This window comes from Anomalospiza imberbis, chromosome 11 (genome assembly GCF_031753505.1).
Source record: "Anomalospiza imberbis isolate Cuckoo-Finch-1a 21T00152 chromosome 11, ASM3175350v1, whole genome shotgun sequence".
Classification (NCBI taxonomy): Eukaryota; Metazoa; Chordata; class Aves; order Passeriformes; family Viduidae; genus Anomalospiza; species Anomalospiza imberbis.
This window is the reverse complement of record NC_089691.1, coordinates 9,059,517-9,086,483: the sequence shown is the minus strand read 5'-3', so window position 1 is coordinate 9,086,483 and position 26,967 is coordinate 9,059,517. Positions and strand designations below refer to the sequence as shown.

The 26,967-nt window shown below is 38.2% G+C and overlaps 1 protein-coding gene across 2 annotated transcripts in view; it reads left to right on the top strand.

Moving 5' to 3' along the window:
• The window catches only part of DCP1A (decapping mRNA 1A), a 32,116-nt gene extending 5,566 nt beyond the window's left edge, over positions 1 to 26,550 (top strand). The window contains exons 4-10 of one of the 2 annotated variants that reach the window (XM_068201766.1): positions 5,962 to 6,028; positions 10,423 to 10,561; positions 13,949 to 14,068; positions 17,359 to 18,114; positions 18,845 to 18,910; positions 20,952 to 21,167; positions 22,604 to 26,550. In XM_068201766.1, the coding sequence (XP_068057867.1) occupies positions 5,962 to 6,028; positions 10,423 to 10,561; positions 13,949 to 14,068; positions 17,359 to 18,114; positions 18,845 to 18,910; positions 20,952 to 21,167; positions 22,604 to 22,684 (1,445 nt within the window). In that variant the 3' untranslated portion in view covers positions 22,685 to 26,550. The remainder of the gene's footprint in view (positions 1 to 5,961; positions 6,029 to 10,422; positions 10,562 to 13,948; positions 14,069 to 17,358; positions 18,115 to 18,844; positions 18,911 to 20,951; positions 21,168 to 22,603) is intronic. The other variant, XM_068201765.1, reaches the window with a different exon arrangement.
• Positions 26,551 to 26,967: the final 417 nt, after the last annotated feature.

Below are 26,967 nucleotides of genomic sequence, written 5' to 3'. Positions count from 1 at the left end.
CTGTTTTACAAACTTCATGTTTTCACTTTGTTCTGGGATTCTGTCTTGGCTTAAAATGAGGCCAAGTCTGTTCTGTGCAGCAGATCAGACCTCTAGCATTTCTGTCTTGAGCAGCACAAGAGCTGTTCTGGGACAGCGAGTGAACTGCTCTGGTCTGTGCAGAGCTGCTAATGACTTATGTGAGGAACTTTGGAAGCAGTCTGCAAACATTGTTTTTGCTTGGCTGGAGGCTGTAAGAATGATTTGCCTGCCATACTAGATCATTATATTTTGGTGGGGTTTTACTGGTCCTTTGTAGTTTGATTTCCTCAAACACTCCTACTATACAAAGGAATTGTTGGTTTGCTGCATGTAAGAACTTACTTTGTTAAGCTGTAGACGTGAGATACTTTATCCGATTGCACAGAGGCATTTTCATACTCTCAGACCAAGACTGGGTAATTGCCTTTTTATTCTTATGGGAAATTACTGATTTTCACAGCTCTTGGGGGGAATCCTCCCAAGATTTTTGCAGGGTAGGGGATGAAGGAAACTTTCATGGGCATTGTGGAAGGAGAACAGATACAGTACCTTTTTTATATCTGCCTTTTGCTGTTCTCGGAGCGCAATGGAAAACACTTGGGTCAATTTGTCATTTATTCTGTGAGGTTCCCCCCACTTCCCAATCCTACCTTTTTCATATTTCATCTTTTAATGGGGAAATCTTTCCTCACTCCAGAATTTTTGTTCTCACAATTGTTCTGGGTACATAATGTGTTTCCAGCCCCAAAAGAATGCCAAACCCGAAAAGTTGGATAGAACGCTGCCCCAAAACTTACACCATTTATTTGTGGGCCATGCAAAGATAAGAGTGTGACTAAGAAACTGTGAGACATTATACCACTTGCAGTGGTAAATAGAAAAAAGGTATTCTTGTTTTCACTGTTACAAAAATTAAGGAAAGCAAATATCACCAAACATGAACAGATCAAGAAATTGCCAAATTGAAAAGAGATTGTTTGACTTACTGGAACATATTTTTACTTTAGAATTACTCTTAAAAGGTAAAAATTTTGAGATTATACTTCATACTAAATGTGCCCTTTATTATTTCCTAGTCTGGAATAGGTATTGCCAGGTATATTTGATCCTTGTTGAACTCTCCCTCTGGACACATGCACATTCTTTACAGAACTCAGATTATTTCATCATTAAATACTGAATCCCATTAACTTTTTTTTTTTAATTAACCTAAGCTTGTGTTCTCTTGTCTGTGTTTTGTGGAAAGCATATGAAACTCTCTTTTAAAAAATGCATACAATTCAGCCAGTAACAGTAATAACAGTTACTCTGGAGTTCAGTAATTCCTTTCAACCTGTAATGTGAGAATCTGGAGCTGTTAGTTAATAGTTTGCTTAATAATTGAGGAAAATTAGTCAAAGTTTTAAGCACTGGTGAACTTACCTCCTAAAGTCTGCAAGCAAGATTCTTCTGAGCCTTTCTCATTTATAACTTTTCCTTTGTATCGGTGGTGTTGGTCTTGATAAAAAGGGTTTTTAATCCAAGCCAGTTCACTTGGGAGGTCAGGCAGGCTGATTTCCATGGTGCAGAAAAGACAGATGTTTAGAATAAAAGTTGGGTATTAAAATAAATGGTCCTTGTTTGGTGTAGGGTTTTTGTTTGTGGTGGTGAGGTTTTTTTTCCTTGCTTCTTATTCCTGCCCAAGGTTACAGTTAGTAATACAAAAATAATGGATTTTGTAGAGATTATGCATATAAGTGGAAAACTCAGTTACCAAGTGCTGTCTTCTGGGCTTGTTGTATTATTGATGCAAACAACTTGTATCCTGAACAGCAAAAGTGAAATGAGTTGCATTACAAGTGTTTCAAAGAGCTCCTGACTGGTTTCAAAGCTGGTAAGGAAAGTCTTTTGTTATCACACATGTTCCATTAAGTGTAACATATCTCTGTGATTGCTGAGGCTGCCTGGCTCTCCAGCAAGCACATTAACCCAGTGGTTTAGTCTGAGATAAGAAAGGAGCCTTTTCATCATATCTTCATAGCAGAAGAAGCAATGCAAGCTGGGGGGGAGGGGAGGAGGTGATTGAAAACTGTAAAGAAGTTCTAAAAATACTTTGTTTGACCTGAAAGATGGCACTCTAACTGCAAGAGGTTTTCTTCTCTGGTTCGGGTTGCAAAGAAGAAATCCCTCTCCCTCCATGTAATACTCAGGTGGCAGTTAAAGTGTTCCCGAGCTTGGGTGCTGCTTGGCACCTGCTGAATTACTCCATGCTCCTGCTTGTGGGATTGTGCTGTGTCATGTATTTGTGTAATGCCTTTAGGTATTGAAAACAATAGGAAAGGGAGGAACTTTGCACATTCATTCTAATGGTTTGTAAGTCTATGTGGCAGGCTAATATCTACATGTAGGAAATCAATGTGAAGCATGTCACTGATACAGAGCTGACTGAGGAGAGGTGGCATTTCAGCTGACATTGCTACTAGAGGAAATACGAGCTTTGAGAGAGAGAGAGCTTTATGTCATTTTGCCTTAAACTCTATTTGAGGTGTAAAATGATGCATATATGTGCTTTTCTCTATGGAAGTGAGATCAGGTTGTTTTCCGTGGTTACATTGTAGGAGGAGTTTCAAAATAAAGAGTCCTTTTCTTTCAAGAGTTTGAAAAACGCCACTTCCATTTGTTCTGCTTCATTGTATGGCAGCATCTAAATTGGACCTGTAAAATAAAACTTTTCTCTCCCTTCTACCAGCTCTTCAGATAGTTAAGGGATGTTTTAAACAAATCATCTCTTTGAATGAGTTGAGGATGTGTTTGTACAAATGGCTAAACTGCCTGGGGGAAGGGAGTGACAGTGTCTGGAACTGCTGAACTGGCAATGCTGATGAGTCTATGTGCACTTCTCTGGCACACAGTTCCATTCTAAGTTTTCCCTTCCTGTGTGTCCCAAGCTTCTTGTTTGTGCTCTCTTATGGCCTTTTGTGAAGCTGGTGCAGAAATGGGATCAAGGATCTGGTCTAGACTAAAATGTACCCAGCTGACATAAGGGAGAGGGGCCCCTTGGGGTACAATGGGTTAACAAAGTTGTGAGAATGTGAGGGTGGGGACACTGCCTCTTGCTGCTTACTTAAAATGAGAGCTGAAGTGAAACTACAATTTGGGAATGCAGCTTCATTTTATGTTGTCAAGGATGAGGCTTCTGTCTCACAGTGGCACTTGGCTATTCCTACTCTTAATCCAGATTATAGAAGAGTCCAAGACCTTCCTTTTGGTATTACTCAGTTGTTAGGCTTGAGCAGGAAGTCTTCCATAATCCTTCTGTTCTCTCAGAAGCTCTTTGGTTTCCCATTTCAGTTTTAATCAGATTTTAAGGATTGTTCCAGACAAGTTTGGAGAGGAGTTGAGTGTTACATGTTTAGATAACTATTTATAGGTCAGTGTTTCTAACAAAAAATTATGTATGTCAGAGAAGAACACAGATTATGAAAATGGATGACTTCTTTTAGTTTTATGAAACCTGATTTGTCTGTGGTGTGGTTTACTCATTATTCCAGGAGTGTCAAAATGCAGTGTGAATCCTACTGAAAGAATTGCTGCTGATGATTATAAACTACTGTTACTTGATTGCTAAAGATGCTGCCCAGCATTCAGTGTAGAAAAGCTGGATGGGAAAATTCAGCGGCTTCTGTTGGGTGAAACTCTTGCAAGAACTGCAGTAGAAAGGTGCCATCAGACATAGGAATGTTCAGTTAATATTTATGCTGGGTATAGCAAAAAATCACATATTTTAAAAAGAGCTGGTAAGAACCAACTCTGTCTTTGCTACAAGGATGTTCTTAATTGAAGCTGCATGCATGGAAGGAAGTACAGTATATAGGAAAATATATATTAAATAGTAATAGTAATGCTGTTGGGACACACACTTCTAGGGAAGGGAGCTGAACGGGCAGTACAGGAGGGCTCTTGGAAAGAGGAAGGTAAACATTCCAGCCTGTTGGACTGTACCTACATTAATGCCCAAGTTCTTTTGTAATCTGCTTTGCAGCTTCCTAATATTGTGTAAAATTGTTTTGCAGTGACTCCCTGTGATTGCTTGCCAGTAGTACAAAGTGGAAAAAAGCCTCATACTCTACAACAAACTGAGACTTGGATCTACTTGTGGTCTTATCTAGGCCTGTTTCTGGCAGAATTGAGTGTGATTTTTATCATTTGTCCCATTTAAATAGTATGAAAAGTTCCGTATCTTCATTTCTTCAGCAAGTATGCTTTTGAAGCAGCTTTCTCCTCGTGGCAGTTTGTCTGTTAATGAAGTCAGGGAAGGGAAGGAGCTTTTCTTCAGTGCTAAAATATGAGCTACTTCTTTAGTCAAGTAACAAACTGGAAATTGTGTAGGTTTCTGTGCAGCAGAAAATCCAGTTGTATAAAACTGCAAAGTTTAATAGAAGCATTGCCTACATGTATGAAATGCTTTTTTAGTGGCTTATGTCTTTTGTGCATTGATTTCTTTGTTTATGACTTGAAAAGCTTTGTTACCTATTATTTACGCTGGAACCTCTGAAGAAACAAGCACCCAAATTAATCCAGCTGTTATTTAATAAAAGAAAAAAAGTCGAGAATTTCAGCTTGTCATAGGACATTCTTCTAGAAATGAGATGTGTACCTGACTTCTTGAGGATTTTGGCCCAACACAGTACACCTGGAATAAGTTGAAGGGCCAGAAAAAGCTTGGTAAATAATTGCCCTCTTTGCCATGATTTGACATAATTTTGAGTGGGCTTTATTTGAGGGTTTTGAGCATTTTGTGGAGGAAAATAAGTAAGTCAAGAAAGAAAAAGGATTTCACTGTGAAATAAAAGTCTACCTCTAATGGGAATCGGTTGTGTAATTTTTTTAAGCAGTCCTTTCCTTCACTTTAAGTGTATTTATAATCCATGATTTCAGCTACATAAAATCATTGACGTGAACTGCAGTATAAAGATGAGTTTTAAAAGGCTGAAAGCATTTTTTCAGAAATTAAAATACTTTAATGGTACCATATGTAAAGCATCCAATTGCCTTTGATGTTCTAGCACTTTATGCATTGACAAACTTCATAAGTGACCTAAGATTTAAAATAACCTGTACTGTGGGCAGGATTCAATACAATTCTGGAGAGTTGATGAGTTTTGTGGCGTTGGTGCAGCTGGGGACAGTGGGGAGAGGAGCTGCTGTGTGGGTAAAAGACCCTTGGGAGGACTGCTGGGGAAGGAGCAGCTCATGGCACTCCTGACAAAGTTTTTCCCTCTGATGGAAGCTCAGTGGTCAAACTCCAGCTCTGCAGACTTTCAGTGGAATTTTACTTATTTTGAAAGCCAGAATGAGGCTGTCTTGCTGAGCTGAAAGCCTTTTGCTTGGAGCATTTTGCTCTCATTGCTTTGTCCTTGATACCTTCAAAGAGCAGAGGTCTCTATGAGTGTAGTTTTAAGCTGTTCCATGAATGTGACTGTGTGATGGGAGCTCTGGTGGTGCTTCCTTCTGGAGAGGGAATCTTCCAGAGAGGCTCTGACTGAACTGTCATGCTATAATTCAAATGTTGATGTTGGTCTTTGAATTTGACAAATATAAAAATCAATGGTTTTTTAAAATGGATATTCCTTGGCCTAGCTTAAATTATAAAGTCAATTCAAAAGAGGAGGTTGCAACTGTAGTGAGAAGGCACCTGCTGGTTAAAACACTTTCCTGCCACTTTTATTTACAAACAGTATAAAGATTCTATAGTTATTCCATTTAATCTGACTGGAGTTGTATTTATGTTTGCACATGTGCTGTTTCTGATTACTTTATCAATAGGAAGTGGTGACACACAGTATTGCAATGGAAACTGATGGAAATTTGTATGTTGCAGATCTAATGAACTCTTGGTTTTTTGCTATTGATTTAATTGCCTTTTTTGTCTTACACTTGCTTTTCTTTCTTGTTTTCTAGTGTCAATTTACAGTATTTGGTTTTATGACAAGAATGACTGTCATCGAATAGCTAAACTCATGGCTAAGTAAGTACTGAGATCTTATTATTCTGTAAGCCTTTTAGAGATTATTAAATGTGTCTGGTTTTTTCCTTACTCTCCTAAAAATGGAGGAATACAACATTGTTGCTCATACAAGTTTTTTTTAACTAATGAAAATTACAGGTTTCTTTTTTTAAAAAACTGCAGCATTAAAATTTTCAATTGAGTGATTAAAAAAAGTGTTGAAGTATTGGCATTCTCCAAAGAAAGTAAGTATGCACACTGTGTATTATTTTATATTCTGTTTTGTATAGGGGTACTGGCAAAAGATTTTTCTAATGCAGAGTGTAATGAAATAAATGATTGTTGGGGGTTTTTGCTTGTTTCGTGGTGAGCTGTTTTTTTCTTGGAGTTTGTGGTTTGTTGGGGTGTTCTAAGGCTTAGGTGTTATTCCTGACTAAAGTAAAGAGATTAAAGAATAGTAGGAGAATTAGGTAGAATTTTCTAGAATTATAGTGGGTTTAGGAGAGTAAGCAAAACTGTGAAATAATAAGAGCTTGGTGTTGTTAATTTCTGGGTTTTTTGGTAGTTACTCTTGCTAAAATGCAAAGTGTAGATGTACTACCCGGGGTATCTTCTCATCCCTCATTCTCAGCTTTGCTTCTCTTTGCTATCACACTGTTTTCCTGAGCCCTCTTATCTCTTGCATGCCTTCAGCAGCATGTCAGAACTTGCCAGTCAGGCTGTCCTGAAGCCTTGCACAATTTAATTACATGGAAATATTTAATTATATGAAAACTAGTCACAATGTAGGTACTTTAAGCTGAATTCTAATTTCTTTGTATAGGGGGTTTGGGTGGGTTACTTTGTTGTTTTTTTTTATTATTATTTTTGCCCAGAAGTAGTGAGAGAGAACACAGATGACAGACACTGGTATCAAAATAACTTTCTAAATTCTTTCTTTTTTCTCATCCTGATAACCCAATTTCCCACTTTCATTTTTTTCTTCCTAGTTATGTTGGACTTCTCACTGTTATTTGGTTTGTCTGTTTCTATGGATTAATGGAATACAGCTGTGTGAAACTGACTCTTGGATGTTGTTACCAAAACAAATAACAAAACATCTACTGCCTCTCCTCTTTATAAACAGAGCATCAGAAGGACATAGCTTTCTCTTCTAATCTAAAACCATTAGGTTAGTGTTTGAAGTGTGAGAGAGAGCTGAACCTGTCAAACTCTACCATATTCTTACTCTGTCACACACAGCTGCAGTGCAGGTCTAACTTTCAGATAGCAAGCCTTGAGTCCATTTGAACTGGTCTGGTCACTGTAGCACAAATGATGGGCTGCAGATACTTCAGGAGTCTTAAAAAGAGTGATCAGGTAACAGACCAGTCTAGCCATGGCACAGCAGTCCATAAAGCACATTTACCCCTTTGGCTGGATTACAATATTTACATTTTCTTCCAAGAGTATTAATTTTGTTCTGTAGTTTTTTGTCACTGGGGTGGAAATTTGGATTTGCACCCTTTTGTTAAGGTGGACTTTTTCTTAATCACTGATAGGAAAGAGTGCTGCCTTTATAATACTGCAGCACTTCAAAAACATAACCATAAAAGGTTTCAAGGAGATTTGCATTCTCTTCCCTGCATTTAACTTGACCTTATTGTGCCAGACTGAGTTAACAAGATTGCAGGCCATCCATTTGTATTTTGGTGGCTTATCTTTGAAAAGAAAAGTAAATTAGGCTTTGTAATCACAGACTTCACTTCTCACATTCTCTCCCTCCCCCTGCCCTTCTGTGAGGTTGTGCCAGGTATATTTTCAATGCTGTAACTCCAGATATTCTTCAACAAACTGTCACAGCAGCTGCTGTGTTCCTGAAGGAATGTGTGCCTCTTCCACTATCTGATATAATGGAAAGAAACAACAGGCCTTGCTTAAAAAAGATTTAATCCTGGATTGCACTCGGAGCATGTTCAGTGTACAGATTTGCAGTAGTTGACTTTCCCCCCACCCTGAGGAAGGGTATTTATGTATTTGATTTAGAGATTTTTTTTTTAAGAATTCTAGAATTTTTCTGAAATGAAAACATTTCATGGGAGTCATCAAACTCCTGATGTCAGAAACAGTTAATTTGTGTCAAGTTAAGATGATTGATTGAGGGATGGCCTTTCTAGAAGAAGTAGGGCAGACACTGGAGGGCTTCAAATATTTGAGAAAACTGCATTCTGACCTGTAAGTTTGTAGGTTATTTTCAGTTTAGTTTATAAGCTTGTTTTACGCTGTTTCAGTAGTCAGACCCAAAGTAGCTTCTGAGATACAGGAAGCAAACTGGAACTGGGGAAGATTCTCAGAGTTCCGGGGATACAGTTTCACATTATATTCCATCACCACCATTGAAATGTAACACACAAGACAGAAGATGGAGTTTGAGCTATTAGACAATTACCTAGATGAGAATTTGTTATTCTTCAAAAAGAAAGTAAACTTTAAACTTTAAAAAGTTAACAAACACTTCATAATGAACAAGAGAAAAACATTATGACCCGTTTTTCAGAAGTTTTTATGAAACATTTCTTTGAAATGCCTGCACTCCTTGAAGGTGTTTTGCTGTGAGCTCAATGAGTACTGTTTTCAGGGGAGGATGTTTTATGGAAACCTTCTGGGCCAACTAATTAATGCAAAAGGAAAGTCTCAAGAGTGAAGCCTTTGCTTTGTCTGCCAGGCACCATGTATGATTTCACTTTGCCCAGAATCTTCCCTTTAACTGAAGTGTTTCTTTTTTCTTATACAATTATGCTGGCACTTAACATCTCAGCAAAGCATTTTGATTCTCTTACCTTGCTCTTTCTCATCATTAGTTTTGGAGTTGCGTTTAGAGAGGTCCTAAGCCAGGACTGGGTGACCACATGAGGTGCTAGAACAAAATGTTCATGTTCTCTCAGGGTGTCACCATAGAAACACTTGTGGAGTATTGAGCTGCTTCAACCAAACGAACACATGCTGCAGTTCTCAGAAATTATCAGGGTTACATTGGCCTCCCTGTTGTGAGTTACCTTGCCAGGTGACTGCTGCTTACAGAGAAAGCTGGAACTGATCAGAAGCTGGTTAAATAACCAGCTTGTATGATGAAAAATTGTGAAAGCAACATTGAATTGTTAAAAGCCAAATCTAACCCTTTTTCAGCTGAACTCTAGTGACGTAAAGAAGCTTGGTAGGTAGAAAACCAGGAAGAAACTTCCAAAACTTGAACTATTTCTTCCTCCGAAATGTAAACATAGAGGTGCATATAAATAATTACAGTCTATAAAACCTAGAGTTTGTCCTGAATCCTAACTGACCCAAAGAAATTGGAGGCTGGAATGATTGACACTTTCTGTGATTGTTGTGATGGCACCTCTTGGCTCCCCCCTCAGCCATCAGTTCCACAGCATGAGAGTTCTCAAGTGACATGCCAGCTCCAGAGCTCTGCCCTGTTTACAGTGCTTGTTTTTTCTTAACATATTTGATTAATGCAGGCTTAAAAAAGAGGGGATTACAGGCTGGTGTGTGTTTATTTCAAGAGGATAAGCTTCAGTGCATTGCACAGCCATGTATATCTTGTGAACTGCATATGGATTAGGAGTATATGCTGCTTTTACTTTTATTAATGAAATGACCAGGTACACATCAGCTTATTGCATCTCTTACCTGTCCTTCAGATTGGAGGTTTTGGATACTTGAGGCAGGCAGGGGTGGAGTAGAAGTGGTGAATGAATCATAGGCACCAGAGGCCAGAGGTAATGCAGGTAATTGGAATGACTACAGGGCAGCTTGAAGAGGAAATGGTTTGCTGTTCTTTCCAGAGCCTTAGGTGGGGGTGAGGGGCAACTTGCTCTAAAGTCCTCTTGCAGACTGATTCCAGAGACATCTGGTGTGAGCCAGCTCTCTTCTTTCCCACTGTCTCTGTTGCATAATGGTAGGGCTCATCCTAAACTAGAACTGTTTGGTTATAGATTTTATTGAATGACATGGCTCGACTTGGCTAAATGTGGAAAAATGCATGTTAGGAAGTAAAGAGTAAAAGTTGTATCTTAGTCTATGGTGTAAAACATGTTCTTTTTGTGGATCACATGCTTGGATAGCTGCATATTTCATTGTAAGAACGTCTAAACGTGAGAGTTTTGTAGGAGTAGTGTTTGCTGTAGGCAAACTTTGAGAGAGACAGACCAGTGCTCTGTGAATGAGAGATAAATTGTAAAGACCATTTGACAGTTTGTCTTGTATGAGCCTTGTAGCAAATGAAAACTTGTGTAACTTTGGTCAGCTATGTGTTAGGCTTTTATTCAGGCAGAAAAATGGGTTAATGTGCTGGGAGTACTTTTTTCTTTACTGCTTTTTGCAAGATGTTAACTCTAGTTAAATTTTTAAATCCTGTTTCTCCTTTCCATTAACAGAGTGGTTGAACAAGAAGCTCAGAGGTCGCAGCAAGTTTCTCAGGACAGAAAAAGTCCCAGCAGGACCAATGGCTGCAATGAAAACAGGCCCATTGACATCTTAGAGATGCTTAGTAAAGCCAAGGATGAATATGAACGAGTAAGTAAATGTCTCTTCTCTGGAAATGAGTTTTTAGACATCAGCTGCGCTTTGTTTAAAGGGTGGGCAGTGTCTGCAATAGTTCCAGCAGCCTTGTTTTCAGAGTGATGTGTTGTTTCCTCCCTCAGAAACACTGTACTAGGAAACATTCTGTGATTTCAGGCAAGATGGATTGAATCCTGATCATGTGGTCCAACTTGAAGTGTATCAGGATGGACCAATTTTATAATGATTTCTCCTGCTGTGAGAAAATCTTGTCTCTGGGAATAGCAAATAAAAATTGTGCCCAACAGCATCTGTCTCTTGGTCTCAAAAGATGAACTGAGGTATTAGAGACTGAGGCATTCAGTTCATTTGTAGACTCTATGAAGCATATGTCTTATTAGCTGTAGACTGTGTAACAATACTGTGCCTTTGTCTTTCTGTTGTCCAGTTTATTACCTGTGTCCTGTCTAGTGTTTCTCCCTTTAATAAAATAATTCATCTCAGAAGGAAAAGCCTGTTATCCTTTGCCAGTGCTAAATTCACAAGATTACATAATGAGGAATGTTAGTTCTCTAAGGAAAGAATTACTTTATATAGTCATGAAAACCAAATTCATACATGCAGGGTGAATATAAAGGTAATGTGTGGGAGATTCAAAAATGGAAACCGAGATTCTGAACACGCCTCTTCCCCAGAGTAATAATACAGGAATGTGCCATAGTAAAGCAATGTGTGAGTATTGCATTGCAGAACCATGGTGTGGCTTCTGTGCCTGTGCTGCTGGGAGAAGAGGGAGCACATTTGTACACAACTTGATTCCTTCCAGGAGTTGCTGTGCTGCAGAGTTCCTTTGAGTACTTGGAATTGATGGATCTAGATGGTTACAATACAGTGTGGGATGAGGAGAAAAGAGTAAGCATGTGGTTTAAACCTTGTATGAGCCAACTTAACCTGTCACTGTCTGATGTACATTGAGGTCAGAGCAATGTGATAATCAATACAGTATCTTTGACCCAGGCTAGATACTAACTTCTGCAAATCACTCATATGTTCTTTTAATGCTTTAAAATACAGATGAAAAAAAAAAACTAATTCAGAATATGTGTCAGTGCTGTGTGGGGAGAAGGTGTCTCTCTATGAAGGCCAGCATTGTGCAGGTAGCAGCTTTTGTGAGATCACAGAAGGAAACATCACAACCTGCATGTTTCATCTTTCAGTGGTGTATCAATTTAGACTGATTGGAAGAAATTGAAGTCTTTTTGCAAAGAAGGGAAAAAACCCATACCATAGGAATGCACTTCTTTGGTAGTGCCCTCCTGGGTGTGATGAAGAATTTCTCCCTTTTTGTCCTTGCACTATTGGATAATGCACTTTTCCAACATATGGCTCTTGGGTGACTTGGGATATTCCAGCTTCTCTTCTAATTTTCAGATCTTTTTCATAAGAGAGTACTGAAAAGCTTTTGCTAGAAACAAAGTTCCTAAACATCATGAATGAAGCTCTGTAGACAAGTAAAGTTCTGATGAACAGGAACAGATGCAGATATTTTAATGGACAGACAACATCTGTGGTGTCAATAATACAACAGGGAAATAGGCAGGGCATGGGCTACAGCAGAGCTGCTTTAAAAGTGGGGGGGTTTGTATCTTTATTTCTTCTTATTGCTGTATACATGTGTGTTTGTTTTTTGATATTTGTAGAACACCAGGGAAACAGGAATAATTATTTCATTTCCTTTTTGTGTGTACATGAACCGTAAATGAACCTGTTCATGGTGATCCCATCAGAGCCTGCTGTGATTGTAGTGCTGTGCAGTTGTCAGAAAAGCAGAACTGAACAATGTTGGTCACGTTTCAAGCAAACTTCTTTGGAGAATGTTCTGTTGACCACCTCAGCTTTAGCAACAAACCCCTGGCACATTAATTTTGGAGCTCTTGTAGCCAATGTGTGCCAGTGTTAATGTGGTGAAGTAACCAACATGTTTGGAAGATGGCTTCTTGAGACACCTTTCCTGTCTTGATTTTTTTTTTTAATAATTCTATGGCACTTTGTAATTATTCATGAATTTGTATTTAGGAGCAGAAAGTACTTATCTGCTGGTACATTCCAGATGGATCATACAGTAATCCTTGTGTGCAGCCCACATGAGATTGGCAGAGTATCAGCATGAGAAGGGGGCAGAGGGAGTGAAAAAGAGATTTATGAAGGTCTGAGTGCTTTAATCTAGGATTCCAAATCAGCTTAATCCTTCAAGTACACACTACATCAAGCCCATATGTGAAAATGAATGAACTCTGAGATTTTTTTTTTAATGAAGTGAATGGATGCTTTTTATAGTGTGGTTTTGTGTTTGTATTTCAGTTTGAGCAGGGAAACATACTGCAGCTTATCCTCTAGTGAAAAGAAAACTCTGCCTTTCCTGATTTTATAACTAAAAGGCCTCCAGCCTTTCAGGCACAAGGAGTTTTGACCTGCAAGTTAGTGGCTAAAAGTCAGAAATGCAAGGGTCTGCTTCTCTCCTCTGTCCTTAAATCACAATGTGTAGGTTTGATTTAGTATTTATTGCTTTCAATTAGAATTTGAAAACAAAAGAATAAAGCTCAGATTGCTTTTTAATCCATTGCTAAAAAGTTTAACCCATATTTTACTGCTTTGGGTAAGACACCAGAGCAATCACCATGTGCCAAACCAATGGTTGAGGTCTGTCATGCATCAGGTGTAGTTTAGCTATTGAAAGCTGGATTATTCTACAGTCTGGGTTTTTCCACTGGTGATTTTAATGGCAATAGAAGATCTATATTTGTTTATTTTTATGTTTATTTAAGATGAAAGTCAAATCCATGTGAATCATACTGTGTTATAATGCAACTCTCTTGCCTGGTTTTGTCATGTTCACAGAAAACCAAATTAACACCTGAAAATAAATCTACATGGTTGGTTAAGCTATTGGAAATAAGTCAGTGACAAGCTGTCTTTCCATCCACTTAGGATGGATTTGTTTTTCTAAGCAGTTCTAGTTTGGGTTCCTGATTGAATGAAGTGTAGCAAACTTCTCTGTTAGCAGCCAATGCAGATACAGGATGTGAAAAGCCCACCTTTTCTTTAATGTATCATTTTTGTTTGTAGTGAAGCAGTATAAAATCAGTTGTATTTTCTTGTTGTTTTTCTTATAATAATAAAGAGTAAAAGTTTTATGACTGCATACCAGAATCTGGATGTCTTGGTATGATTTTTATTTCCTAAGATTTGTGAATTCCACAGTGTTTTACAAAAATCACTGCTTTGTACATCATCTGTATTTCAGTCCCAAGTGTCATGTAAACAGGACTGTGTAGGGGGTAAACATAGACTAAAACTCATGTATTTATATTAAATTATTTTTCGTTTTTTTTCCCTCCTCAGAATCAGATTAATGACCTAAGTATTATATCTAGTTCTGGAATGCAACAGAATTCAAATCCTCCAAAGCCAGAAAGCACAGAGCCTTCAGATAAGAAGCCTTCATTACAAGTGCAAGAGCAGGTATGTTTCATCCAAACCTAAATGAGGGCTTTTTTTTCATTTAGTACTTTGTTTTGGTGCCAAAATTGATTTTTTTCTTAAGATGCCTTCAGTGTTTGCCCAGTGTATTATTGCTAAACAAATGAGTTTGAAAACTTAGGAGCCTAAATTCTGTCTTTTGACTTAGCATTTTAAAAATAAGAGGCTATGTCCACACTACTGTGAATATCCACGTTTAAATAGGCCCACTTGGCTTCTGGAAGAAGTCAGTCTGTGGTAATGTGTGGGATGATTTGGAGAGACAGGAAGCAAGAGAAGATGAGCATGCCTGGTGGTCAGGTCTTTACTCAGGAGCTCAAGCCCTGGTTTTCTTTCTCAGACATTTACTGAAGGTTTACCTGTGCTTCAGAGCCACAGCTGTGGTCCTGCACAAGGAAGCTGGGGCTTGATCCAAGACTTCGTAGAGATAAATGTAGAGAAAAAAGTAAGTGAACTGTGCAGTACCTGAATTGCCTGGAACAGGGAAGTGCCGTGGGCCTGCTTGCAGTGCCACCCAGTGGGCACCGGACGGGCTCTGCTGGTGCTCCTCGGAAATGCCCCATGGGAAACTCCTCTCCCTGCCATGGTTCACTGGGGTGCTTCTGATGCAATAAATCCCCGTGCCTGAGAAGTGAAATCGCCCAGGAAAACGTGGGCAAATTTGCACTTAGTACCTGTAATTAAACACACAGTTTGGAGGAGTAATCCTAGTTCCTATTTCAGGTTAGAGCTGGGGCTGGACAGCAGGAATCTGATCTAGGAGTAGGCTAGTAACTCAAATGAGGGGTGGGGAGTTTGCTGGGATTATTTCTATCACAGCCCTTCCAGCCCCTGAGCAGCACCTCTGTTTTTGGGTCAGTGATGGAGTGACCCCTGGCAGCCAGCTCTGTTTGCTGCATGCCATGTCTGGAGACCTGACACCAGGGCTGCCTGAGGCTTTGCTTTCAAAGCACATATTTTCTTTGGGTCATTCCATGTAGACTGTACAAAATCAGCTGAAATGCTCCACCTGACAGTGCATGGAATTGCAGAACAGGAATCAATTAACTAGCAAAGGAAAAACTGGAAAGATAAGATTCTAAGAAATTGCTCTGAAGTAGTTAAAGGGAAAGTTGATTTATAGAACATGTAAAATGTCATATTTTTAATTCTATTGAGCTATTTAAAATAATAGCTGCAGAGATACTGGAAAAAATTAATTGGGTAACATAAGTGATAGTTCTATAAAGCCAGTTAACTGGGTTCAAATATATCTCAAATGTGTTAGTTCTGAGCCACATTTTTAGTAACACGGACAACTGAGAGACTGCTGGAAAAACATTCCATTTCAACTATAAAAATATACTTTTTTTTTTTTTCTAATTAAAACAGATGGCCAGTAAAATCAAAAAATAGTGTGCATATGATAAGTACAGTGAGATTGCTAAATTCTCTCCAAAATGTCACACTTGCATGTTGATTAACTTCATCTCATGCTAAAGATACCACACATTTGGGAATAAAAATAAATGTCTTCTGTATGATACTGTATAGTTAAGTGTTGTATCTTGGCAATTCAAAATTAAGAACAGTTGTATCATGAAATGCTTCTGTGCCAGCAGTCTGCAAAGCAACCAGACCACTGGTACTGAACCATGAATAAGCAGAGCTGGGACTATAAAGCTTAATTTATCTGAAATCATTTCTGGAGAAACCCTCTGAGCAGCAGCAGCAGCATTCTGTTCCTATGAAATAAAGTGATCTTGTGGCCTTTGTGCAGCCCCTTATGATAAAGGTCTTCATAAACACACTGAGTTGATGAAATGCTCAAAGTACACCTCAACCAGACAAGGCAAAAGAGGTGTTTTACACTCCATGCTGGAAAGTAACTTGATGTTTAAGACTATCCAGTCTGACTTGGATCAGGGCATGGTAGAGATCTCAGTTTATTACTTGACTGTTGTAATGTATTAATAAAGGAAGGCTGGTCAATTAATCATACTGAAGTGAACAGCTGAGCTTGAAATTATCTGGAACAGTGATTTTTCTCTTAATGGAATCTTTATGGTTGAAGGACGGGTCTCCAGAGCAGTAGGATCAGTAGCAAAAAGTAAGAACAACTTTCTAGGAAAAGATTCCTAAGATAACTAACAAGGTTTTTAAACTATAGCATGTCCCAGCCCCAAAATGAAAGGATGCCAGTCTTTTAACTAGCTAAAATTGAATAACAATGACAGTAGAGATGAGTAACCTGGGCAAAAGACAGTGTGACTCCAGGCTCAAGGGGTTCTTGTTGGGCTATTTGTGGCACCTGTGCTGCTGTGCCTTGGCTGCTGTGCTGTCCTGTTCTCTGTGCTAGGGATCAGAGCCAGCAGAGCAATGTCATGGTGCAGTGGTTGTCATTGTGAAGTAGCATCTTTGTTTAGACATACCATCAGAATACACTGGAATTGTGCTCCAGGCCATTCAGTCTTCTGAACAGAATGTTGTATTTCAGTCCAGCTGTTTTACATAACTTCTGCTCCTGTGCAACCTAAAAAAAAAAAAAAAAATTTTTTTTTTTGAGATCACTGGTGTTAATAGCTGTTTCTTTTCTCTTTACTGAAACACATTTTAAAACATTTTCAGCAAAATATGATATTCTTAAAACTATATTTTTCTAACAATATCAATGGTGTAGGCTAGATGTATTTTCTTGGAAGAGACTAAAGGACTGTTAGATATAACTGTGTACATGTAATGTACTTTTCAAGGAGATACATATTTAGGTTTATAGAAATTCTCTTACCTATTGTGACATCTACTGCACTAGGGCTAGGAAAACTGTCTAGGCATCTATTGCTAGTTCAGTTGTGCAGCTTCTGGTTTTTATGTTCCTTTCCCATCTTTTAGAGCATTTAACTATTTCCAATTCTGTAAATTCTGTGAGGATTTTTTCAACATGTATGTTTTTCCCTCCACTTCCCTGAAGTACCTTGTGTAGTTAGGGCTGAAGGATGATGGCAGGTGCCATGTTCCTGACACAATCCATAGCCATCCCCCTTCCTGACTACTGCTGCAGAGACTGTCCTGAGATGGCCGTAAGGAAAAGCCATACATAGCCAGGATGTTCCTCATAAATTAAATTAATTTCAAAATTCCTATGAATAGGGTACCTGTGGTACCTAAACTGTGCTTTATATGCATTTGACCTAGTTGTCTCTCCTAACTTCCTTGAATTTGTAATAGACTGTGTGAGCTGCACAGTGCTGTGTCTAGTTCTAAACTGAAATCTTCTTTTCCCTTCTTTTTAGCCATTTCAGTCAAGGCAGAAGCATCTGACTTTGGAGGAATTGTTTGGAACCTCTGTCCAAAAGGAACAGTCTGCAGCTCCTTATCCCAATCCAGAGAGAATGGAGAAGCTGCAGACAGATGCATCTGCCAGGGAGCAGCACAGTTTGCTTTTGCCTTTTTCCTTTGACCAGTCACCAGTAATGCAACAATCCCTGGGGAAATCTGAAAGTCCGAGTATTAAACCCAGTGCCAGCCAGCAGGACTGTTTAACACCTATGATAATACCTCCAGCTTCAGTTTCCCAGCCTGATCTGAAAAATGTTTCAAGCTATTCAGTTCGTTTAAGCCCTGTTCTTAATTCAGCCTCGACAATGGAAGCTGGCCCTGCTCAGATGCTTCCTGGCCTCAAACAAAGCAACAGTATAATGCAAGTTATGCAGCAGGCTGCCAAGCCCATATCCCCACTGGTGAATCAGCCACCATCTGAAGTGAACCACGCTCCACAGAATCTAATGGCTGGCCAAAGCCAGCTCTTAGCACCCTTGACTACAGCAAACACAGGGACTGTCTCAAATGCATCTCATACAAGTGTTGATCTTCTCCAGAAACTCAGGTTGACCCCACAGCATGACCAAACACAACAGCAGTCTCTCACTAAGAGTCCCTTAACACCAAACATCTCTGCCTCAGTTGGCCAACTTGCAACACCAGAAAGCTTCAAAGAATCTCACAGTAAGCCATCAGCCTTGAACAGCAAGATAATCTCTCCCCTTCAGGTATTCTGTGGGCTTTGATATCCATGAAGCTTTAGACTACATGTATTTTTCCCTTGAAAACTCTGCTGTTATATATTAGCTGTTTGAAGATAATGAATTCCAATTAATTCAATCCACACGATTCCACTGTGTGGTATTGATTGAACGGCTAAGTTAGGAATCCAGTTCCATTAGTTTTGTATCATTAGCATCTGCTGTCAGTGACAGGCCTGTCTCTAGAGGAGAGGTTTTTCAAACTGCTGCTGTTGGTAGGTGAATAAGTCCTAAAGATTTAATCTTGTGTCAGAAAAGTACTGCTCAGAGCTGGGCATCTGAGAAGGAATGGAAGGTTGCAGGCTGAGCACTGTGATGAGAGGTGATGTAATGGAAGTCTAGCCTGTTCATTATTTGAAAGTATACAATTAACAATTTCCTTTTTCTGATTATTTTGCTTTGAGTGTTTTGTACTCCTTCAGTTTTGACCCACTTTTTCTGTGGGTACCTGTGGGCTACATTGAGATGTGGCTTTATAGGTATGCCATGATATTGAAAGCATAAAACATAAATTGAGATATTTCCTCTTTTTCCAGTTTCCCACTGATTTTATCAGTTTAACAAAATCGATCGAACAATAGCTAAAACCTTGAAATTTGCATTTTTCTGGCTTTCTTAAAAACAGAGAACCACCTCTGGAAACTGAGCTGTGGATGGTAACCTGTGAATTTTGGTTTTTTTTTTCCCCTTAACTCAGACTGTACAGCAAAACAAGGAATCTGAAGTATTTCCACAGGCGAAAACTTTGTCTAAAGCAAGTCAAGTAAGTGGATAAGTACCTGTGCTAATTGGTCTCAGGGGTCTTCTTAGGGGAAAAAAAGCCAGCTGCAGTAACCAGCTGATATCTCAAATAGACACTGCTCACTGACCATATTGCCATATTGAAGGAGCTGTTATGAAGCAGTGCTGGAGGAAGGGGGAGTTGCTGTCAATGCACTGCTCTTGTACAGTCACTCTTACTGTTGGTTCTAATGCAGAAATGAAAACACATTTTTGGATTTGCAGCCCTGTGCTGCGTTTGCACCATTTGAGCTGTTTTTTTTTATGTTGCAAGCAGGGAGTACTAATGCCATAATACTGTAGTAGGGTTATTAGCCATGGCCCAACCTTAAGCACCCCAGAGGCTTAAAATGCAAACCTCGCCTTGCTGTGTCTCAGTTTTGTTGAGATACTTTGTATCTTAAGAAGAGATACAAAGCAGAAAAAATTGAAGATAGAGAAAAAAAATAACAAGTAATTGCTACTGCAAAACTTGTGATAGCAACTTTTAGCCATCTAAAAACAGATTTAAGATTCTTAGAACTTCCTTGGCTAACAGTTTAAAATAATGTCAGTTTTAAGTTTCAGGTTGTAATTACAAAATAACTTAATAATAGTCAAGTGTTCAAGAACTGGTTTCAATTACCTTTTTGTTATGTATTCATTTTAGGACACCATCTGTATTTTATTTCTGCTTTTCCCTTATGCACCCACTCCTTTTTCAGATCTCCTGCCTCATTCTTGTCTAACTTGCTCTCCATGAGAGCAGTTTTAGTAACATGCCCAGATCTGATTGTGAAGGCAAAAAAATGGCCCTACTTGGAGTAAAATGTTGTTTTAGCTACTGGGCTGCTATAAAATAAGCTCTACAGTCTGTTCATGACCCAGTTAGTAAATAATTACCTAATTAAAAGCATTTTACATGAATTTGGGAATTTTAAGAAACATGTGCATGTTGTGTAGTAAACTCTCAGTTTAAACACATTGTCTTCGGCTGAAATGCCACACTGTGAGTCTTTACAGTTTTGACTACAAGAAAATCAATTTTCTAGGTCTGCTGGTTTTGGTGTTATTTTATACACATAAACTTTAGATGGCTTTGGAGGGTTTTTTCCTCTGAAGGTTGTTGGTTATCCAAGGGGAACTCTTTCTGCTGACATATCAAATCACATTTATTGTTGCTTTCCTTTGGAGTGAGATTGGCGGGGTTTTTTTGTTTGTTTTTTTTTGTTTTTTTTTTTTTTTTTTTTTTTCACCATGTTGGTCATCCTGGAAGCCTGAGCAAGACACAGATTATCTGCTTGAGTAACAATTGCAGTTATCAGGAGATGTCAGAGTTACTCAAAGAGGATGTTTATTTGTGTCCAGTTTATGCAAATATAATAGTCCTATAAATATGCAATTTCTGTATAAAAGAAGAAGTGGTAAAGGCAGCATATGCATTTTTGTAATGGAATGGAGACAGACCTGTGGAACAATGAGGTGGAAATGGTCCTCAAAATATTTCCATCTTACATCCCCCTAAGGGAAAACAGAATGAGAATTTTTCAGTGTACTCCAATGCTTTAATTATAATTCAGCAGTTTCTTTAGATATGTTTGAGATGCACTTCAAATTTGAAGTATCTGTGGGAGATCATAGAAGTGGGGTGCAGGAAGCAGGACTTGTCTTTCTGAAAACTGTGACGGAAAATAATTTGCAAAACAGCTACAGGCTCCTGTGATTACTTAGGTGAAAAGCTCAACTTTCATTGTATGTGTTATGTTCTAAAAATTCTGGAAGGTAGCAACCACATGAGTAGGAAGGAGTCTGCATACAAGAATGTTCAAGGCTGCTACTCTTCAGCTTTGAAAATGAGAAGTACTATTGGTACTAATGCTATTCTTCATAGGTAGATATTTCTTAAGAGCAGCTATTCAGCAATATCTGACTGAATAATTATGGCTGCAATTTATTTCATTTTCTTTATGCTTATCTCTCCAGCCTTTACAGCATCATTCATTCTTACTGAACACAGTGCTTATTAATTTTCTGTTCTTTTACAGGTTGCACCTCCACAGTTTGTTACAGCCACAACGACAGTAACGCCTTCAGTGCTCTTGTCTCCAAGTGTGTTTCAGCAGTCAGCTACAAAAGCTACTGAAGTGGAGAATAAAGCCAGTTCTTCGCCTTTAACGCTTGGAACAACAGAAATTCAGACTACACCTCCTACTGTTCTCAGTAGGTCTCAGCTTCAAGAAGCACTGATACATCTAATAAAGGTAGTGTCTATACAGAGCTCAGAGTTTCTGAGGGATGGGGTTCCAAGCACAGAAGGCAGCACTGATAAATTCTGCACCCCTCTAACTCCTTTTGCCCTGAAAGATTATAAAATATGTTCTTTTCTGTTAAAGGGGCAAATCATACACACAGAGTATGGCACAGCTTGCTGCTTTTGGTTGACATGTCCTTTCACATCCATATGAATTTGTAGACAACTGAGGAGTAACTTGCAGTAGTAGAAGCTGGTATGGGGTGGGAGTTGATTTTGCTCTCTTTTTAAGTGTTCCACTTCCTCAAGGAAAGATTTCCTGTTTTCAGTTCCCTGGAACCTTTCCTCATCTTTACTTTTACTGTGTTTCTTTGAAATGGAAATTGCAAAGTTTTAGCTCTGCTATTTTTAGGGACTAAAAAGTTTTGTTTAATTAAATCTGCGATGTTGGGAGCAGCTGTGCATTGAGATGATTTTGACCTCTAATGTCATGGTGAAGTTGCCATGCAAGACAGTTATTTCTTAGCTCAGGATTCTCTTGCTCACTCCATGCTGATTTTAATAGAGCTTATACCCAAAATGCAAGTCTAAAATAACAAACAGTATCTTCCCAGTGACCAAGTTGTTAGGACCAAAAAGGTCATTACCAGATCCCATCATTAGGTTGCCTGATTTATCTATTCCATTTTACATAACCTTTTCTTCTACTGGTGTATGTGGGTTTTCTAATTAAACTAATCTTGGAACTGAGCTTACCTGCTAATATTGTGAGTGGTGATTTTAGAGATCTGACAGGGATATTTGTCTCCAGTCTTTACGGAGAGAGAGCTGAATGAAGACTGAAGTAGGCAAATCCTGCAGCATGGGGGTACTCACACAGCACTCTAAGCAGGATACCAATTGCTGTTCAGATCCTATCAAAAGACTATTACACTCTCAAGCCAGCTGATTAGATAGCAGTTTTGTAACTTGTTGTTTGAAGGAATTGGGCTCAAGAAATATCTGTAAATCTTGTCCATAGATTAAACCAATTCACTTCCATGCTTTGACTTGAGAATTCTTTGCATTCCCGTTCAGGCTGGTCTGCTTGACAAACATCATCACATCTGACACTCAGGCAGATTTGATTTGGGAGCCTGTACACAGAATGGGATTCTTTGTGCCTTAGACTATGGTTTGGACTCTGAAGGGAAGCAAAATGTGGCCAGGCTGACACAGTGACCCCTGTCTGTTTGTCTGAGCATCCAGAGTGGCTGGTGATGCCTTCAGCTGCTGCCCAGCTTCATGGTTCACAGCCTGTGTGTGTTCCAAAAGCACCTTTTGTGCAGGCACACAGCTCCTTCCCTTACCAGCTGCAAGGAATCCTTACCACAACTAAAGTGACATTAAACCTTTTCTTGCATATTTTCACTAATGTTTCTAATGTGTTTCTGGTTTTTTCTGCAGAATGATTCCCATTTTCTCAGCACTATCCATGAAGTCTACTTGCAAGTCCTCACCAAGAGTGCAGACAACATTAAGCTATAATTGAAGCTGAATCTACTTAAAATATGTTCATTTTAGAAACAATTATGCCTCATCTATAAAACTAATATTTTTGTAAAAGAATATTTAGTTTTCGATGTCTTGAATTTGAACCTGTTAGGAAAGATTATTCCTTAAATACTTATGAAAGTAATGTTCTCAGAATGGTCTAGGTTTTCACTGTGATCATCACCAGCAAACCTTTTTTTTTTATTGGGAAGGGGACTCTAAGTTGCATTTGAGCTCTCATTAGCATTAAGTGAATGTGCAAATGTTTGCTTTGGCTCTCATTCCTGGCTCTATTCACTGTTAAGGATTATAGACTCAAAACTATTTCAACCAGCAAATGCACAGTATAATACACTACAGCACACCAGAACCAAATTCAGTTGTGGGAACAGCTGAATTCAAAGTTCCAGTTTGAAGGACTAAGGAAAATGAGAGCAAAATGCTTTGTGATTAAGCTGGCAGGTATGTGGAGGGAAAGGGTCTGGAAGCCAGGCCATTGGAGTTAAATCTTTAACAAAAGGTCTAAAAATGTGATTAGCTCAATATATTGGCAGTCTCTAGCTAATGCATGTAAATTCATCCTTTCAATATTTCATTAATCTTGCTTGTTTCTGCGTTACTGATATGAAACACCCAAGTGAATAAGGCCATTTTCTCTAAAAAGGCAAAATTTGAAATATGCAAAATCCTCAGTGATTGTACCTTTTCTTTAAGCAACAAAGGAGTTGCATGTTGAAGTTCTCATTTCAAATTTATAGTTAGGAGACCACCACTGGAAGACTCTCTTCCTGTTCAGCAGTGTTTGAAAAAATTTAAACATTTTTTTCTCTTTTAGCTTAGGATGGACCACACCGTAGTTGGCTTTCACTCCTCAGTAGTGTTGGAACTGCAGTGTTGGAAATTATGCAGATGGGAAACAAATGCAAGCTTTTCTTCTGTTGCCCTCTCCCCAAATAATTAGTGTATACTTCATAGTCTGAAGTTTATCTAATTAAAATATTACTGCTTTGCATATGTGATTTAGTAAGTCACTATTCACTAAGAATTTAACTGGGTACTTTCCCATTTGAAATCAGAAAATTTTTAATTATACTTTCTTATGCTGCTGTGTTAGTTTACCCATGGGTATTTATTTCTTAAAGGCATGCAAAGGTAATTAATCTGAGTTCAGGTCCCAACCTTTTCCAGCAATAGTAGTTTTAAAAGATACTTTTTCAGTAGAAAAGTGTTGGGTTATTGAGTAAAGAGATAATCTGTAGTGAGTTGTGATGCACTGCTTCATTCTTTTCTTTCAAGCACTATTGAAATATGAAGAAAAATATTGTTTGGCTCCTTACAACATATATGTATGTATAGATCTCTTAAAGATTAGTTAATGTTGACATAGTCAAGGTGCATGGCCATTTCATTGGAAACTAATAATTGAGCTTTAATTGTGGCTTGTTCACAAATCAGGATGTTTTAGATACAACAGATAATTTACATGCTTTCAAGTATTTTTATGTATTTGAACTATTTTAGGTTTTTTTCTTAGCTTTTTAGAGGAAAATATATTTTGTTTAGCACTACCTGCCTTCTGAAAAGCTCTTCTCTGCCTTTGAGTTCAGTGTTTCCAATTAAAATATATAGTATATTGTTAGAAAAATGTTCAAGATTCAGGGAAAGATGCTAATGTGCATTCATCAATAAATATATTTGATTTAATGGTAGCATTTGAATTGAGCAATACAAACTCAGACTTCTAAAGGAAGATAGGAGCTTCTTCCATAAATTCTTGAGTTACAATACTGTGAATGCACTTAAACAGTGAGACTCAAGTTAGATTCATGAACTAACCTGATTTTATATTGAGCTTTTTAGGAAAAGTTTCACTGAAAGGGACAAACCAGGGAGCAGTTCCTCTGAACAAAAGTGGACAGTGTGAGCCAAGCAGAGGGTTGCTCTCACCTAGGTTTAGCAAACATGAAGTCTGTAACTTCTCACTTCTCATGGACAGCTTCTGGTTTCTTCAGTGAAAGATTTGATAAAGGTTTGTAAGAACAGAAATGTTGGAAGCTGATAGTGCACATTGGTACTGTTTGCTAGATACAGTCATATCCAAAGATCTGTAGAAATGATAGGAAGGATTGTATTTTGAGTTCTTCAGCCATATACAAAAGTAATAATATTTCAGATATCCTTAACCTGTGAGGGTTCCTGTGCAGCTGGAAACAAGCAGTTGGCAGATCCTTACTTCACTTTGGTTTTGTAGTGTCCTGGTAGGAACAGGTTGATAGTTTACTTCCCTGCCCAAACTTTCCAAATGAACTGGCAGAGAACCAGAGTTGAAATTGTAGTGTCCACAGCAAACTTTACACCTTGAACAAGTGCACGTGTTGTTCCAACCTCTGCGTGGGGCCAGCAGACACAGGAACCCCCCCAGTGCAGAGGTGTGACAAGTGCCAGGGAGTGGCTCTAACAGATCAACTCCTTTAATTAAAAGCTCATTGTAAAACACAGGCTCAATTACAGTGTAAAAGCTGGTTTTGTTTTGTTTTGTTTTTTAATGTGAACTCTGTATTTAAAAACCTTTTTCCCTAATTTTTTAAGATTTTTGTGTAAGTTTGAAATGACCAGCTTGTTGAAGTGCTTGATTTGTGTTATCTGCATGTAGGGATAACCAGTGTGTAGAAAGGTACCTTGGGGCATCACAGAAAATGATTGTGACCATCTTAAAGTTGTTTGGTTTTTTTTTTAATTGCTGGCTTAATGGGGATTTTATCTATTCTTTGTGGGAATCAAAAGATTATTTGTTCAGTCTACACTCCTCAAATTATTACCTAAGCATGTTTTTTGTGGCTCACATTAAGTTACTTTAGGTTTGCGTTTGGATTTTTACTGTTTCCCTAATCAAAGACAGTTTTAAAACCTACATCTGCTGAATTGTTCAGGAAAATCAAAATTCTCAGTTTTGTAGTTAGACTTTATCTGTTATTTAACAATGCAAAGTTTATATGAAAGGTGCCTAACAGTTATTAACTTTAGAAGGAGAATATCTTTCCAAATTAAACAAGATTTGCAGAATGAGTGATAAAAAAAAATGCAAGTGATTAATCCTGATTTAATATAAAATGTGTAATTCTGTGTATAAATACTCAATATTTAAACACTCACTGCTGGATGTATCATTTTTGCTTGCATTTCTAATTGCTTCATTTTGATTTATTTCTGAAATCCATTATGCCATGTGTAGTCACTGATAGAATTTCTGCAATGTTTTGGAAAACAAACTTTAATTTGGGATTTCTTGGTTTTTAAAAGTATTCTAAGCAAATCAGCCACCTTTTTGCCAGGTATTTGGGTTGCTTTGTACAGCATATCTTAACAAGAGGAATGTGTGCAATATGTATCACCTCATGTTTGTCTGGCAATGTTGCAAAAATGTTAAGATGCAATATCTTCCTTTCACTTCTACTTGGAAAAATTGCAGTATCTCTGATTTGGTGGTGTATTTATTTTTATCTATTCAGTGTATGGGCATATGGTTAGTTAAGTTCTTTCATGTGCATTATGTGCTTTTAGTAATTTCTGAGTTTTATCACTTCTGCATATGCATCAGTTGTAGCCATTTGCATGTTCTTTCAATATGAAGACCATGGGGAAGGGGGGATTCAAGGAAAGATTTCTGGAAACCTGAATAATTGTAAGTCAAAAATGTAGATACTGCATCATTAACGTTTTTGGTATGGTGTGGGTTTTATAGCACCTATGTATGTTTGCAGTTATTAAGTTATTGCATAAATGTTAAAGAATGAGCATTTTTTTCATCCAAAATTTTGTATGTTTGCAATTATATTTTTGTAATAAAACTTCAAAACAAATGTTTCAAGCACCTCCTAAAATCTTGTGACGTTCCCTTTTATTTCTAGAGTTCTATTAGCCTACTGGAAGGTTCAGTTTTTATTTAGGGTTAATATTTTCCAGAGAAAAAACTCAAATTCCATCCTCCATTCGGGGGATAGAACCAAATTGTATTTGTCCAAATAGAAAATGCAACCTGACTGCTTGAAGGGCAGTGGGGAACAGCTTCTACAAGGCCCTCTGCTGCTGTCAGCAGCCTTGCGTTTTGAATTTGATAAACAGGTAAGTTTCCTATCACATTAAGAAATGCAGGTGTACTTTCACTGGCTTGTAAGTACAGCTCTGTGTTTGGTGCCTTTCTGTATCACTTTTTTATGGTGTCCCCTTTCATCCATCTAGACATGGCATTTGATTCTCAGTCTGGTGTTGGTCTTTGA